The 15965-nt window shown below is 36.5% G+C and overlaps 1 protein-coding gene across 3 annotated transcripts in view; it reads left to right on the top strand.

Annotated features, from left to right (window-relative positions):
• LOC117411703 (dihydropyrimidine dehydrogenase [NADP(+)]-like) overlaps positions 1 to 15965 on the top strand; it is a 176743-nt gene that overhangs the window by 117729 nt on the left and 43049 nt on the right. For all 3 annotated transcript variants that reach the window (XM_059031705.1, XM_034019392.3, XM_034924349.2), the window contains exons 15-18: positions 358 to 426; positions 4291 to 4374; positions 8172 to 8292; positions 8663 to 8782. In XM_059031705.1, the coding sequence (XP_058887688.1) occupies positions 358 to 426; positions 4291 to 4374; positions 8172 to 8292; positions 8663 to 8782 (394 nt within the window). The remainder of the gene's footprint in view (positions 1 to 357; positions 427 to 4290; positions 4375 to 8171; positions 8293 to 8662; positions 8783 to 15965) is intronic.

Below are 15965 nucleotides of genomic sequence, written 5' to 3'. Positions count from 1 at the left end.
TTGTGTGTCTGGTAAGGAAAAATAAAGACTCTTATCTAATCTAGCCTTGCCACAAGGGCCCTTAACTAATACCATGCTTTGAAGTTTTTATTGTTTTAATAATGCTTGCACACCAATGGATTTATCTTGATCCTGTAAGTTATAAATATTGATTTTATGACTTTGAGCGAGGAAGGATGAGGCTGCCCTTTTTAAACACAAGATAATAGCTTTCAGATCCATTTTTGAACATGTTGAAACAAGAGGAACATTTTAAGCGTTTTTCACCCCAAAAACGACTCTCATTTAATTCCTTAAGGCCTTGCACAGTAAATCAAACGGTTACTGTACTTCTACCTTTCCTCTATTTTCTTCCAGATTCTTATTTCCAGCATTATGTGCAGTTATAACAAGGACGATTGGACAGAGCTCTCAAAAATGGCAGAGGTCAGTATTCATAGCTTTTTTTTTTTTTTTTTTGTTTAATTGCCTAAACCATATTTTTTCATCCTCATTGGTAATATTTTCATGTTTAGATGACAGGTGTTAAAACTAAATGAAACTTGCCATTGCAAAATTATATTGACTGCCTTTCTTACAAAATGTGATATCGATTTACAGTTCAAATGCTAATAAAGTGCTTGCGCCCCAAGCCATGCTTGCATGGTTCATTCTGGGCTCCAAACTTAGGTTATTTTACTAGGATGAGTGACTGGGGACACTATATTGCCAACTACAGTGTAAATTGCACTGTCAAGTGTTCTATTGCAATTCTATAACATTTTTCTATATTTTATTTTTAATATAAAAAACATTGTAATTGTAAAATACAATTATTAGAATTTGTATAATTTAATATTTGACAAATGTTTCTGGATTTCTGGACTAGCCAACTACTGATGTTCCTTCACCACGTCTGTGTGCCTTGAAAGCTGTAATTCCAATCCTGTTCTGATTGCTTGCCTGATAGTAGAGCCCCAAAGAAATTGAAAAGTCTTCAAGCTAAAAACAGCATGCATCAGATGTGTATTTTTCTCAAATTCAGTATGAAACAGGACAATCATAAATCAAATATATTAGTGCGCAGTGTTTTTGATCAGTGGCTTAGCAGGAATTTGGCTGAATGTTGAAAGAACGTTTTGTAGAAACAATATTACCTACATTTAGCTGTTCTGGTGTTTTATTATTTTTTAGTCTACTGCCTGACATTTGTCATTTACTATGTCCTGCAATTGTCAATGTTCCTCAGGCTTTATAAATCCAGTTTTTTTTTTTAACCTTTTCTTCATAGCAATATTAAACCTCTGTCTGGTCCATTTACCACACAGGTTATAAACCCCAATTGCTATCAGTCAAAAGGGGAATTAATAGCCTACTGTTTGTTATAGCATATAAATCTGTTATTTTCAGAGGATAACATCACGATGGATTTATATGCTGTAACGAATAATAATTGTTAAATTGCTTAACAATTAGAATATAATTAGGATGTAAAATGTAGCTCCCCCTACCTACACCCCTCAATTAAACATTAAACTATGATGGCATCAGAAATTGCAATAGTGAGATATTAAATAAAATGGGTTACAAATGAAACATTAAGGACATTGAACTGTATTCAATGACCTGCTCAGTCTGAGCTCTTTACTGCTGAAACAGAGCTTTTGAACTGGAATCTGTGATTTCCTGGTTTTTTCCTGCTTGCTGGGAAGAGGCCAGTTAACAAGTTTGAGTTTTATCTGCTCAAAATTAAAGCTTGTCCTTTTGGGGTCCCCCTTGGGGTTTATTCTGGGTCCTGTTTTCTATTTTCATTAATCATTTGTCTGACTCACATCCAATCTATGGAGGGATGGCAAAGTTTCCTTCCAACAAAGTAGCAGAGATCTTTGAAACAGAAATGCTTTTAAGCATGAATATGGTAAAGGCTGTGACGTTTGTATTTGGCTTTGCTACAGTAGTCGACAGTTAAATCAATGGCAAAGCATTGGAATGGATGAATGAATTTAAACATCCGTGTTTCATCGGAATGGGCGCCTCTTAATAATACATGCACTGATAACCTTCTGTGTTTGCCAAGACCATCCTAAGATTTGGAAAATACTTCATATTCTTCCGGTATCATTCCCATGTTTAAAATGAATATGCTAATGTTATTGTAGTTTCTGATTTTTAGGTTTTGAGGGACAAGCACCGCCAAAGCAACACAAATATAAACAGAACATTAGGGGTGTTTAAATATCTTTTGTTAACTGGGGAGGGTTGGTAATTACACTTCTGTGCTCTGCATAGGTAATATCAAACACAAATACCATACAGCGCACACAGTGACTCCTGTGCTGTTTTTTTTTTGAGCAGTTGTTGGAAAGCTGTAACACATCATAACTCCAGAACCCTAGTTTGAATAATACCAGACAGCTCACCTTTTGGATGACCAAAAAAAAAAGATTGAGAATGTATACCAGAAAAGGGCTCTGGGAATAAAAGCCCCAAAACCTTACGCATAATACATCGTTATGAATATAATGCAGAGTTGTGGTACCTATTCTATTTCACATGCATAAGTGTGTATTTAAAATTCATATTCTACAAGTTTCAGAACATTTATTAAAATGTATGTACATATGAATGATATGTATTGACATCATGTTAAAAATGCATACGTCTAGTAATGGGATTAAAAATTTGGTTGGTTTGTTACAGAAGCTGGGAGCCCGTCTCACTCCCAGCTTGTACTCATAGCTCCAGGGGAAAAGATAAGAAAAATCTCCTCTTTTTACAAGCTGAAGCTGTTGAAGCTCTAACTAAATGACTGACTGCCATAGAACACTTTACTTCACAGACTAGGATTTGCTTCCCCATCCTTTATTCAAACCTAAGCTGACAATAATAACGATCACATGGGTTTTGCCTTGCAGTATACCAAAGCTTCTTATTGTGATCCATAATGATACCACTTAATTTTGTGTGTCTGGGCCTTTTGTAGCATCCAAGAAAATGCTGTTAATGTAAAGGGCTTAGTAAAGAGGGGTGAAATTAAACATTATTGGTAATTGGCTTTGTGATCTTTTAACATTGTGTCCGTTTTATACCTGTATTTGCCTAATTGACCATGAAATCTTGTGCAGAATCCATGCTTGACATGAGCTCTACCATTCCTAAAGCTGACTGTGATAAATGACTTTATCATGCCACTTGCTCCTCTGCTCTTTGTAAGGCTAAAATGCTTATTATTCTTTTCCTCTCTAATGGTTGACAGTTTGAGGAAAATCATAAATCTGTCGCTGGAGTCACTCTGGCACGTTTGTAGAGCTTTCATAATTGTTTAAATCCCTCTTCTGATGCATTTGAAAAACGCTTTTGCCAATGTAATTGCCTGTCAGACGCATTTCCTGCTCAATACACTTTGAACTCTTCACTCTGTCATTTATTTATACAGCATATTTTAAATACCCAGTTTGTTTAATTGAAAATACATTTGCGATTCTACTTCAGTGTAAGATCAATATATATATATTTTTTTGTACCTTTGTGTACAGTACATGTACACCATGCACTTTATTACATTATGGTGTCCTGTTCTCGCCCCCACCCCTGTCCCAATATTGTAGAGTAAGTTATTGGCTTCTTATTAAGTAAGTAAACTCAAGACTTCATCATTTTATTTTGGGGACTTGGACTGTCCATTGATTAGCACAAAGGAAAAAAAACACACTACTGTAATTCAGTAAATGTCTTAATAGATTACAATGAGTAACCTTTTTATAGAACAGCAGATACAGCAATGTATACATTATAAACAGCAGTAGATACTCTGTATGCAGTGAGAAGTTAAGGCAAAATGTTGTCTTAGTGCTGTATTAGAAGTATATTCAAAGCATAACATGCTACATGATATGCTGCAGCATTTACATTCTGCAAATTTTGCAGCTGCCAGGGCAGAAAATTGTCACAAAAAAAGTGAAGGCACTTCAGCAGTTTAGAAGTGGTATCACATTGTCAGTGACTAAATCTGTTAAATATTTGTAAAATGTGTGAATCATATGTACATTTTTTCTATAAACATTAACACACAGTTATTGACATTAGGAATAGTGTGCCAGAAAAATGGCACCTCTCCTTTTAATGGCCATTTTTCCTCCTTACAGTAAGTGTATTTATTTAACAAAGACATGTAAGTAACATTTGTAGAACATGCTATCTTAAATTATGCAAAGCTAGTAAAGAAAAAAAAAAGCCAGAATTTCTAAGATAAATCCTGCTGCATTTTTAAATAAAATAATTTTACAGTTTAGCATGTTTCAAATTTAACAGGCTTCTGGAGCGGATGCCCTGGAGTTAAACTTATCGTGTCCACATGGCATGGGAGAGAGAGGCATGGGCTTGGCCTGCGGGCAGGTAAGACCTTAACTTAAATCTCTATCATGTCTCTTCAGAAATACAGCACTATAGCACTGATGTGTTTTATACCTCACAGGCAGAAATAAACAAGCCACAGAGTTTCAGTTCTGCATTATTACATATTTAATGTTTGAAAAGCTGTAAAATAGATATTGCAAGTGCATTTGTGTAACCGGTAAATGGGAAAGGGGGGAATAACAAAACACAAAGATGTGTGCAGTGAGTGAATACAGTATGCATAAACAAACAGTAAATCACTAATTTTTAGACTATCATTTTAGTTTATTCCATTCATTTAGAACCCCTGCAACACTAGAGAATCTTAAGTGAATCATTTTGTCAGACATTGATCTTTCATTTGATTATTTTTATGATTCAGTTTGAAAACATTGTCAAAGAAACCAAACACACCCAATGCCACCCTGGTCAATGCCAAAGTTGTAAATGGATAAGCCATGATTTGAAGTTACGTAATATTATTTAAAGGTAGAAGCAATTTGAACACATGTTTAACACTTTAATTAATCGACTATGAATCCTCCTTGAATTTGGAATACATACATGAAACAATATGTAGGATTCTCAAAATTCCAAAAAGTAATAGTAATAAAATACATGTGTGGCTGTACTCTTTAGATGTAATTTGCAGTAGCAATTGGAGGTGCTAATCTATATGTACAGTATGTTTTAATGATTATAATCTTTACTATTACAAACAACACACTGTAGTCAAGCTAAATAAAAAATAAAAAAAAATAATAAAACATTGTAAATGAACTTGCTGAAATGTTGTGGGATGTTATGATTGGTTAGTTTCATACTATTTAATAAAATTAATGTTTTAGGTTAGAATACAGTGGGCTAAACAGATGTAGTAGTACAGTATGAAGAAAAAAGCCACTTAAACACTATTTTGCATAGTTTAAGCTGCAAGACTGACTACTAAGAAGAAAATAAGTAATGCAACCTGAACTTCTAAATAAATAAATAAATCTGTGACTTTAATTACCCGAAAGCCATTCAGAAAGCTTACTTTGGGGTCATATTAATTAACCATGAGTTATAGCACTGTACTTGGGAATACAGCAGTTTATTAAGATGTTGCCTTATTAGGACAGAAAAATATAATTTGATAGAACTGTTTTCACAGTTTGAGTGGTTTGTGCATAGGTAATGCTTTTAAAATATTCTAAAAACAGGACAGCAAGGGGTAATACAGAGTCACGATACAGTACTGCTATTGCTATGCAATTAATACATGATGTTCAAGAGAAGCATTCTTTCTGTCGACAAAGAAAAGCTGATGTAGGCAGAACTTTCCAAAGCCCACTTTGGTACAATGCCGTAAATAAAGAAAATACAGAGTGAAATTATTGTGACTGTCGAGGCCAGAGACACAGTGCGCAGTAATAACGAGTCTTAAAGGCTTTATCTAGCTTGAGGTGGCAAGGTAGGGCATGGTTTTCTATCTTGCTATTCTGACTATATATTATAGTCCAGGGACTCAAAATTGTTTCCTTCTAAACAGGAGACAAAGCTATTTTCTTCCTGCAGTGCTCATAAATTACAAGAGTTATATTCTTTGCTTTAAATTTTCTCCTGTAAGACATAAACCTAATGAAAGCGCTATGCCTGCAGGCAGGTAACCTCTGTGTGAACTAAAGAGAGGCAATGCCATTTAATCATACCATTCGCCACTTTTTCTGAACAGCTGTGGAAAACATTAGTTTTGTTTTATAGGGGAGGGGAAGGGGGATTGTTTGAGGTGGTGACAAAGGATAAGTTATTGGTATTTTATATTATATATTTTATTGATAGTTTTCTTAAGAATTAAAATCTACTGATGGAACAATTTTAAAAATAGGTCTCTTTCTTGCACAAAAAACAGACCACAGATCTTATATTAAATTCCCTATTTTTAAGACTGGCCTTGTCAATGAAATGTAAGATACATTTACGTAACTGCTAAGCTAGAGTCCTATAATAATCTCAATCAGTCTGCTGGAAACGGTTTTCTTGTGGTAAAATGGACAACTTAATTATTTTCTCATTATTGTCATGTATCAGATCAATAATTTATACAGTTTTAGATCATTTAAATTACAAAGCTATGTTATATACACTTAATATATTGTTTTCTTCTGTCAACCTGACCAGTTTTATGCTACTAAGTAAACTCTGCAGTACAGTCAGTAGTGTTTCTTAAGAAGCTGAATATTTAATGTCCCCCAGTGCGTTAGTAAATACATTAGGTTTATCAAAAATTAACTTAAGGGTTGATTTGATCAGCATATATCTTGCTGGAATACGCCACTGCTGGGTTTTTAAGAGCATTTTTCGGTGCTGGTGTAATCCAGCTGTTTATCAATGCGGGATATACTGTAGGTTAATCATATCCACTCTTAGTGGTATAAGGGTAGTTGTGTTTTTGGGAGTCGTCAAAGCTTTAATAACAGTCTAAAAACATTTAATAAATAGCCTAAAAAATGTGTCTTTTAAATAACTGGTATAACTTGTGAATGGGATCCTCCAACGATCTGTATCTGCGTCCTCACAAATTAACATTGCTTTGGCAGGTCTAGATTTCCATTTCTTTTTTATAAAGCTGGTAGAGAACTGAATTACACCCCCCATTCTAGCTCAGCTCAATATTTAGTCAGATTATTTTAGGAAAATGACATTAACACAAAATCAGTTGTGGGAGAGAGTGTTATCGGTTCTTCTTTTTCTGACAGGTAAATCAAGTGTAAAGGTTGAATCTGACACTTCAGTCTTGTTTATTACTGTGTTTAAGTCTGAGATAAATCAGTGCAAATTGCAGGGATGCTTGCTGTTAGGTGCATGTACATGAATATGCCGCCTTCTGAAAAAACTTAAGTGATCAAACTTTTCACTTTCCTATGCAGGAATTGAGCATATATCTAATACGCTTTTTTGCAAGATCACAGTATTTGTCAATACTAAAGCACGCAGTTCCAAAGCAACTCAGCCTTCAACTATCATTTGTCAATTACTGTCTCCAAAAGTATTGAAAACAGATATCAACCTTGTTAATCCTGGAGACTTGGGGACATTTTAAAGTGGAGGAAAAAAGAGGTTTACAACATCATCATTGTTCTTCTGAATCCATTCTCATTTATGTACTTGTAATTGGATTTGCTGCTCAGGTAACCTTTACCCTCTTTTCCAAGTGACCTCTAAGCTCTGCTTTCTATATATATATACATTGTAAATCTCAATTCTTTACACAGCATGAGCTAAAGCCATTGCTCAAGGGGATATATGCCGACGGTTATTGGATATTTCAGAAAAGAATGGAGATGGAGAAAGATAACTGTCATGATAATGCACTGCAGTAATGGGGATGAGACTAAACTGCGAAAAGGACATGTTACCATGAAGCAGCATTTTGACGTTGCACAAAATTGCCACAGTGATATACACATAAAGAAATCCCGTTTGGGCATTGTGGGAATTAAAGGAGCAAGCTTTGGTGCAACGTTGTTAGGCACCCAAACTGAACTGGTCAGCCAGAACTTCTTTATAAAAGTTTACCATAGTAAAAGCATAGCAAAGTGTAAGAAAGCATGACAAAGCACAGATAAGCATTGTAAGCCCACAGAGGTATGGGTAAACTATGATAAATACAGCTTCTGTAATAAGCTGAATAGAATGCCTTCCCTGCCCCATGCCGGGATGACAGATTGGCAGAATTAGGTTTTGCTGCTTTGCTCAATATGCAGATTTATCAGATTAGTTCATCACTGAGTTTTGTAACTGACCCTTTTGAACAGGATCCAGAGCTGGTGCGAAACATCTGTCGCTGGGTACGACAAGCTGTTAAGATTCCATTCTTTGCCAAGCTGACCCCTAATGTCACCAACATAGTGGATATTGCAACGGCTGCCCAAGAAGGTAAGAGACACGTTTCATTGGTTTCGCGGGGGGGGGGGGGGGGGGGGGATTACCTATGACAGAAAGATGAACAGGTTTTCTTTATTTGAAATAGTTTACCTAGTGCAATAATTCAGTTGGTTGGCTCTTTTTTGAACTATTTGCCATTTGTTGGGGAAAATTACAGTAGTGTAGTCTAGTTTGGTTTATGTTAAGGGCTAACTGTTAGTAGTTGGTTTAGTTTGGGAAATTTGTTTATTTGAGCTCTAATAACTCATGGTTTGTAAGCCATGTCCTCGTTTTTAATATAGAAAAAGATATTTGTGTGTGGGTGAGTATTTTGAATTTGGAATCTAATTTCCTCAGTTAACCACTAATAAGTTCCTCGCAGGTGGTGCAGATGGCGTTACAGCAACCAACACCGTATCTGGGCTGATGGGACTGAGAGCAGACGGCACACCCTGGCCTGCCATTGGCGGAGGAAAGCGGACCACATATGGTGGAGTGTCTGGTAGGTGTTACCCTTCTCACTGCACACACTTCCCTCGGAGGCTGTGTGACACACCAGGCTGTTCTTGTAGCAGGCTGTGCTAGCATGTTTCCAGTGCTTTTCTGACTTCACAGTTCAACACTGGTCAGTGCTTTAATAGTGGTGACAGATGGGGCCGATTTGAGTGTGAAAGCACTAGAAATACCCTTTTTTACTGCAAAGATGACTAGAAAAAAATATAAAGTAAATGCTCTACAGTACATACATGTAAATTTAGTTTTTATATGCTCACATAGAATGTTCTTAACTGTCCTTTAATGTTGATTTACTGTGTTATCAGACATACAGTCCTGTACAAATTGTTCAGTAGCATTAGAGTTATTTTATTTATTGGATGTGTTGTTGGCTGTAGTAGAATCCACAAATCGTATAAAATGGTCTTAATAGACTGCTGATGGGTGGCGGCAGTGAAAGTGTGGTGTACAAAATGTATGTTTTGTGTGGTTTTCTGTTTTTTGACATTTGGAACTGAAATCGAAACAGAATAACAGAGAGTACAGTACAGTAGTCCCTATATTGCTGATCATGAAGAGGAAGTATATCAAAGGGAACCAGTGACATGAAACCTTATATACGGATTGTGTCTGTGTGTCACACTGTGAACAGAGAACGTTGTAACTGTCTCCTTTATTTATTTATTTATTTATTTATTTATTTATTTATTTATTTTTGTTTATTTAACATATCTTCCTACATTATATTATGTGCTTAATTAGTGTTTGATATGGACATTCTGTAAAGTTACAACCAATCACTTGGCAGTCTCTGCCTGTAGAAGCCACATAACTTGGAATGCTCTGTTAAATTTATACCATAGGTCAGTGGTTTTCAACCTTTTTTAAAAACTGTACCTCCTCTGTCTGGAGGTTTCAGCTCAAGTACCCATTTACAATTTTCACTCTATAGAATGCAATAAAATATATGGAATGCACAGTTGCAAGGCAGAATAATCTAATTTAACAAAAAACATCTTCCCTGTTTATTTAATATATAATATATGTCACAACAGTTTAGGACTGATAAACTGCTGGTTTAGGACAGACTACCAAACAGTAATTCTTATATTTCCAAATTACAAGTCTTTGGAAACACACATATTTGCTTTCTATTCGGCAAAGTTATTCTAAACAATTAATCCAAAAGTAATCAGTAATCAGACTTTGAGCTGCTAAATTTAGCATCTATGAGTCCTGCTGCGTACCCCCTGTGACCCTTTGAATTACCTCCAGTGGTTCGCTTACTCCCAGTTGAAACCCCTACTGTAGGTGGTGTATGACGAGAAGTCAGCCCTCACAGCATTCTGATGAACCCTCTTCAGTTTAATACAGGCTGTAATAAAATACATTATTGTGTTTCTCAACCCTGTCAGCCTGATTTGGGTACATTTCAATAAAAAAAGATAATTGCAAAGACTACATGTCTTAAACTGGTAGCCTCTGCTTTGAAGTGTGATGGTTCTGTTTCCCAGCCTATAAATCATTACCTTTGTGAACTTAATTTTTTTGAAGTTATAAAAATGTTGTTTTATGTAAGTGTCAGGTATGATAAATACAAGGTAATGAATGTTTTAATTGTAATACTGCTTTGAGAATAAATGTTTATTGCTATAATATGTTTTATATGTAATCGGTCAATTTGACCGCTCCTGGTTGGAATAGGTATGACCTGTATTTTAGCTCCCTAATTTTTGCAGCTACGTGATTCTTTCTTTGTCAGGGTAATTAGTAGATATATTTAGGAAAAGTCAGCTCTGTATCTTAAAACACACGCACCACAATTTAAATTTAAATTCCAAAAACTCTTCACATCTGTTGATTTCTTTTAGCTTGCCTTATTAAATCCATCAATACAGTCGCGCCACTTTATCGGGACGCCTCGGAAGAAGGAAAAATATCTTGAATAAGCGGCTGTCCCAGTTAAATGAGATGCAGTTGAAATGACCTTAGTCACACTTTTTTGATTGAATAAAACCACATCACATTATGATTTAAATGTTAAATACATCATTTAAAATACGAGTCAATGTTTTTTATTCCTAAACAAAATGAATCCCATCTGCGATGTTGACACGCCAACTTTTTTTTGCAACAGCAGCGTAAGAAACCACAGGAGACTCCAGCCTACTCAAGAGTTCAATGTGGTTTACGCAATTTACGCAAGTCACGGCGTAATCACGTACTCGCTGCATTGTGCTACGCGAACCGGCTCTGAAAGCGATCTCCGTTCATCATTTGAAAATACTGTATCCCAATTAAACAAAGTGACATCCCAATTAAACAACAAATATCATTGGGAAGAACCGTCTCCCAGCGTTGATCCCATTTAAGCAGCAATCCCGATTATCATTACCCCGATTATGCAGCGCCGACTAGAATATTTGATGTAACCGTCTGTAAAGCAAGTAACACAGTAAATGCCTGTTGGCGTTATTAGTCCCAGTGTACTCTCCAAATACCATTATCAGTAATATTGGACTGGGTTTTTGAAGAAGCAAGTCTATAATACAGATGTTGCTCAGTGAGTCATAAGCATGTAGCCAGATCTCACAAAGTGAGTTTATGTTGAAATGGACATGGCTGTTCTTCAATCCAGCACTTGCTATTTTCAGTGTGTCTGCTTTGTTTGTATGGAGCAAACATGAGCAGGTAAAAGTCAGGCAGCCTGTCGGATTGCCATTATCTGAACGCTGATTTCTGTGATGGTGATCAGCTGAAAAAAAACAGATACAGCAGGCAGGAAAAAAAAATACAGAAGCCTTCTAAAAACTGCAGCAAGTACATAAGCAAGGGAACAGACCCTGGTCTGTAATGTCATGGCTTTTCACTTAAATCGAATTCTTTAGTGAACAAAAATGTACTGAACCAACACTTCAGAACATGTTTTCATTAAAAAGTGTATTTCTTTACTAGAAACTGGTCTACGTTACATAACAATTCTACATTCCAAATGTTAAAAGCACAAGTACCGTAATGAAAAGCATATAAAATGCAACTATTACCCAGAAAGTGAACACCAATCAAATGTGCTAAACAGCTGTGTATTGTACATGGCAGGAATTCATGCAATCATTAATTTCACTTGTGTGTGTTATACACTTGTGTGCATTAGCCTATACATGTATACAACATTACAGAAGATACAATTAAGAATTTGGATTAGAGTTTTTTTTTAATGAAATTGAAGTACACATGTGATCTAGTTATTGGTCAAACTGCCGTAGACCATGCAATAAGGACAGGTAGAAAATTCCTGACCATAATTGACCTTCAAAATGCTGCAATTACATTTGAACGCAAGGTGACATGTTGTGTGTGCAGAAATCTCTTTAGAATAACGAAAAGTAAACCTTTTTTAGCACATACCTACAGACTACTATGTTCTGTAGCTCTATTAGGTTTACAGCTGTACACACACCTGCAACTACAGTACATGACTACTGCAGAGGACAGTAACCTCTGCTATGCCCATCTGTAGAGCGCTCTACCCCTTTAACAAACCCAGTGATTAATGGCTGGCTCCTTTTCCAGCAGCTTCATAACCAGACCACTCTTGGGAATGTCAAGAAACACAGCAGCAACAACTTAAAATGTGAAAAGATGACAGACTAGTTTTGCTTACATAAAATACTGCTGCAATAGTTTCTCTATTAATTTTTAATGCAGAATACCTTTCTGACCCTGTATATGTGTGTGGATATGGTATACTGAATATGGCATCTTATAGAATGCAGCTGCAATCTCCCTGCCAATCTTCTTGGCTGCTGTATTGATGGCAAGAGGAGAACCAGATAGAACAATAACATATAACAATCAGCAATCATATCCAACACAGGACAGGGGAAAGGTGATGACACAAATAGATGGCATTTGCTTTTTCTGCTGACATAGAGTTCTTTCACAGAAACAGTTTTAGAGTGATAGTGGTTTTAAAGGTGGTGATGGCAGACATGCGAAAGGTTGACCTGAAAAATTCGAAATCGTCCGAGCCCCAGCACTGATATTAATGTGAAGTTGTCTGAAGCTGACCTGTAGACAAAACTAGCATCTATCTATAAAATAGAAAAAAGAAAAAAAGGGTCGATATTCTATTTGTACATCGCTTATTGTGGAAAATATATTTGACAACGGTTGTCAAATTCAGGTCAAAGCATCATACAGAAATCCGATGAACAAATGTCTAGATCATAACCAGATATACCCAAACTGATGGCCAATTTTAGTAATACAACAGGAATACAAATGTTTCAAGGATGTGTCTTCATCTATGTCTTGGTGCTAAAGTTACCTTGTGTAAATATGTTTTGTCTACCTAAACTTAGCTTCTTTATTATTCTCTAAAAACAGTAACATCTTTCGTCAAGCGGGTCATGTGTATATAATAAAAAAAAAGTTACACTAGTCTTTAACTCTTTCAGTGTCTTTTACAAGCGGTCCTGTCATTTTACTGACCCGGGAATGATTTTTAAACCTACCTCTGTAAAGCGCTTTGTGATGGTGGTCCACTAAGAAAGGCGCTATATAAAAATAAAGATATTATTATTATTATTATTATTATTATTATTATTATAAGAAGCAGGGCTGATCTCTGTCTTCTGTGGTAATGTGCTTTGAACCACATTTAGGGGCTTCTCTTCTGTTCTAGTTGCCAGCCAAAGACATATACAGCCAAGCGCCAGAACCAGTACTTAATATTTAAGTAATTGCACTAAGAACCACTCAGAATGCGAGTTACATTTAGCTTGGCAGTGAAAAGGTTAAAGCTTCAACTGCATTCACAATACATTTTAAACCTGTATAAGGAATTAAAGACCAAAGCATGTCTTTGTTAACCAAATGAGAAGAGCATTGTTTAAGAGGTGATAGTTTGTTGGGTGTGGAAGTGCTTTCTTGTTTTAACATTAGAACAACCAAGGCAGTCATTTTGACCGGTTTTGGAATTTAAATTTAAATTGTGGTGCGTGTTAAGATATGGAGCTGTGCTTTCCTGACTTTTCCTAAATATATGTACTAATTACCCTGACAAAGAAAGAATCGTGTAGCTGCAAAAATTAGGGAGATAAAATACTGTCATGCCTATTCCGACCAGGAGCTGTCAAATTGACTGCTACTTATAAAACACATTATAACAATGAAATGTTGTGGCATTATTTATTTATCAGTCGGGAATTGCCGCTAGGTATTGAAGTTTGATTATATCAGTCTGCATTCCTCAAGTGAGCGGTCTTATGACATTTCTGTTTCAATGAGCCTCCTTGACAGCTCACAGTGCCTGTCTGTCTGTGTGATAGTCTATCATCTATGTTTTAGATGCACTCTGGTTACTATATAAGTCACTAGTTTTTCTAAGAAATTCATTGTTACCCCAATACACATTGAAAATGGATCGCAGAAGACAAGTGACAGCAAAGCAGTGTTTGGAATTACTGCAAAGTTTACCAAACAATCATTTTGATGCAGTAGAGACGGACAATGACAAATCTGGCTCTGAAGCAGACTGAGTTTGCGTAGATGAATCTTCTAGCAGCAGTGATAGTGAGGAGAGGAGGATGCCAGCGAAGTGCCAGGACTAAGTGTGTGAAGAGGGTGCAGGAGATCCCGTGGGAGAAGAAGCAATCCTGTGGCAGCCCCTGCAAGGATGCCAACCACTTCACCTGCATCAGCCACTGCACCGGAGACAGCCGCTACTCCAGCGGTAGCGCCAGCACCACTTGGCACTCGAGGCTGGTAACTGTTTGGAGCACTTTAAATCCTGGTGTTGAAGCTGCAGGTAGAAGGGGTGAACATAATATTTTGAGGGAAGCTCCAGGGCCCACAGCATATGCAAAACGCAACATTGATGACAGCGCATTGAGTGCTTTTCGCCTATTGATTTGACATGCATACGCTTCACCACATACAACGTTGCACTGAAGCAGAAGCCCACCGACAACTACAAGATGATCCTGGTCAATGCCCCTGGCGGAATTAGAAGCTTTCATTGCACAAGTATATGTCCACTACATTGTAGTGTAGTTCGTTCCAAGCCCATGTGCTGTATGTGGTATATACTCTAAAACCATGACTGGATTCATCATGATAACAAATTATAATTGTAAAGCTTTCCATTGAACCTCATCATCATTTATTGCATACACTATTGAATAGATATGATGTTGTAGAACTACAGGGAGAAAACTAGGCACTAAAATATTTTAAACCACATGTACAGTATTCTGCTGAAAAAAATGCTTTAATAGCAATAACACCTACTTGCAGATCATAGTAATGTGCAAAGCATCCTGAAAGCAGAACCTTTCTCAGATTTGCATTTTTATTCACTAAACGGAAACATTCATTCGCCATGTAAAAGAAAAACATACCGTGTGGCTATATACTACTTCAGTCTTAGGTGCGAGCTTGTGGTTGTTTAATTTACTGCTACATGTTTCAGTAATCCCTGTAACAGTTTGCTGTGTTCAACTACCATGGTACAGTAAGTCAGATTAATTAAAAAGACTTGCAGAGAACTGAGTTCTCTGTACTGTCAAGATTTCAATTGTATGTTAAATATTTTCTAAAGGCCAGACCCTTAAATCTCAGGGGCTGTACCAAGCAGTGAGCTGTGAATTTAACCATAGGCTAACTGCTAATGATACGGACGCAGTCCAAGATGAGGCGCCTGTAATACAGTCATTGGATTAGGCTATCAATCACTCTAGTCTCCAGGGAATGGGAGGGTAGACAAAACAGTGAAAAGGGAAATTAGGAAAGAAGAGCATGACTAGAATGTAATATGTTTTTGTTCAGCAGCTTTATCTGCTGGCTAGGCTGAATTCTGTATGTGTTTTCTCTTGATATTCACTGCAGAGCAGCAGCAGGAGCCTCTGGGCTGTTGAAACTGCACTCCTCAGCTCACCTCAGCCCAGTACTCCAACAGGGTGTCTACTTTTGCCTTTGGACTAAAAAGAAAAGCAGAAGGAGTAGATTGGTTTAGCAGTGATGTGATCAACGCCAGGACCATGAATTTAAAATATTTAGGTTAATCTCAGAAGAGAATATCTCTGTAAAATAATTCAAATATGATTGAGTGTTTTCAGAGGATATTTTTTTCTGTCCATGAACAATGACAAAACAGTATTGGAAGAAAATACTTTGAAGAGGTTTGA

The sequence above is a fragment of the Acipenser ruthenus genome, chromosome 10 (genome assembly GCF_902713425.1).
Source record: "Acipenser ruthenus chromosome 10, fAciRut3.2 maternal haplotype, whole genome shotgun sequence".
NCBI lineage: Eukaryota > Metazoa > Chordata > Actinopteri > Acipenseriformes > Acipenseridae > Acipenser > Acipenser ruthenus.
Note: the sequence above shows the minus strand (reverse complement) of the source record. Positions and strands in the feature narration are given on the sequence as shown.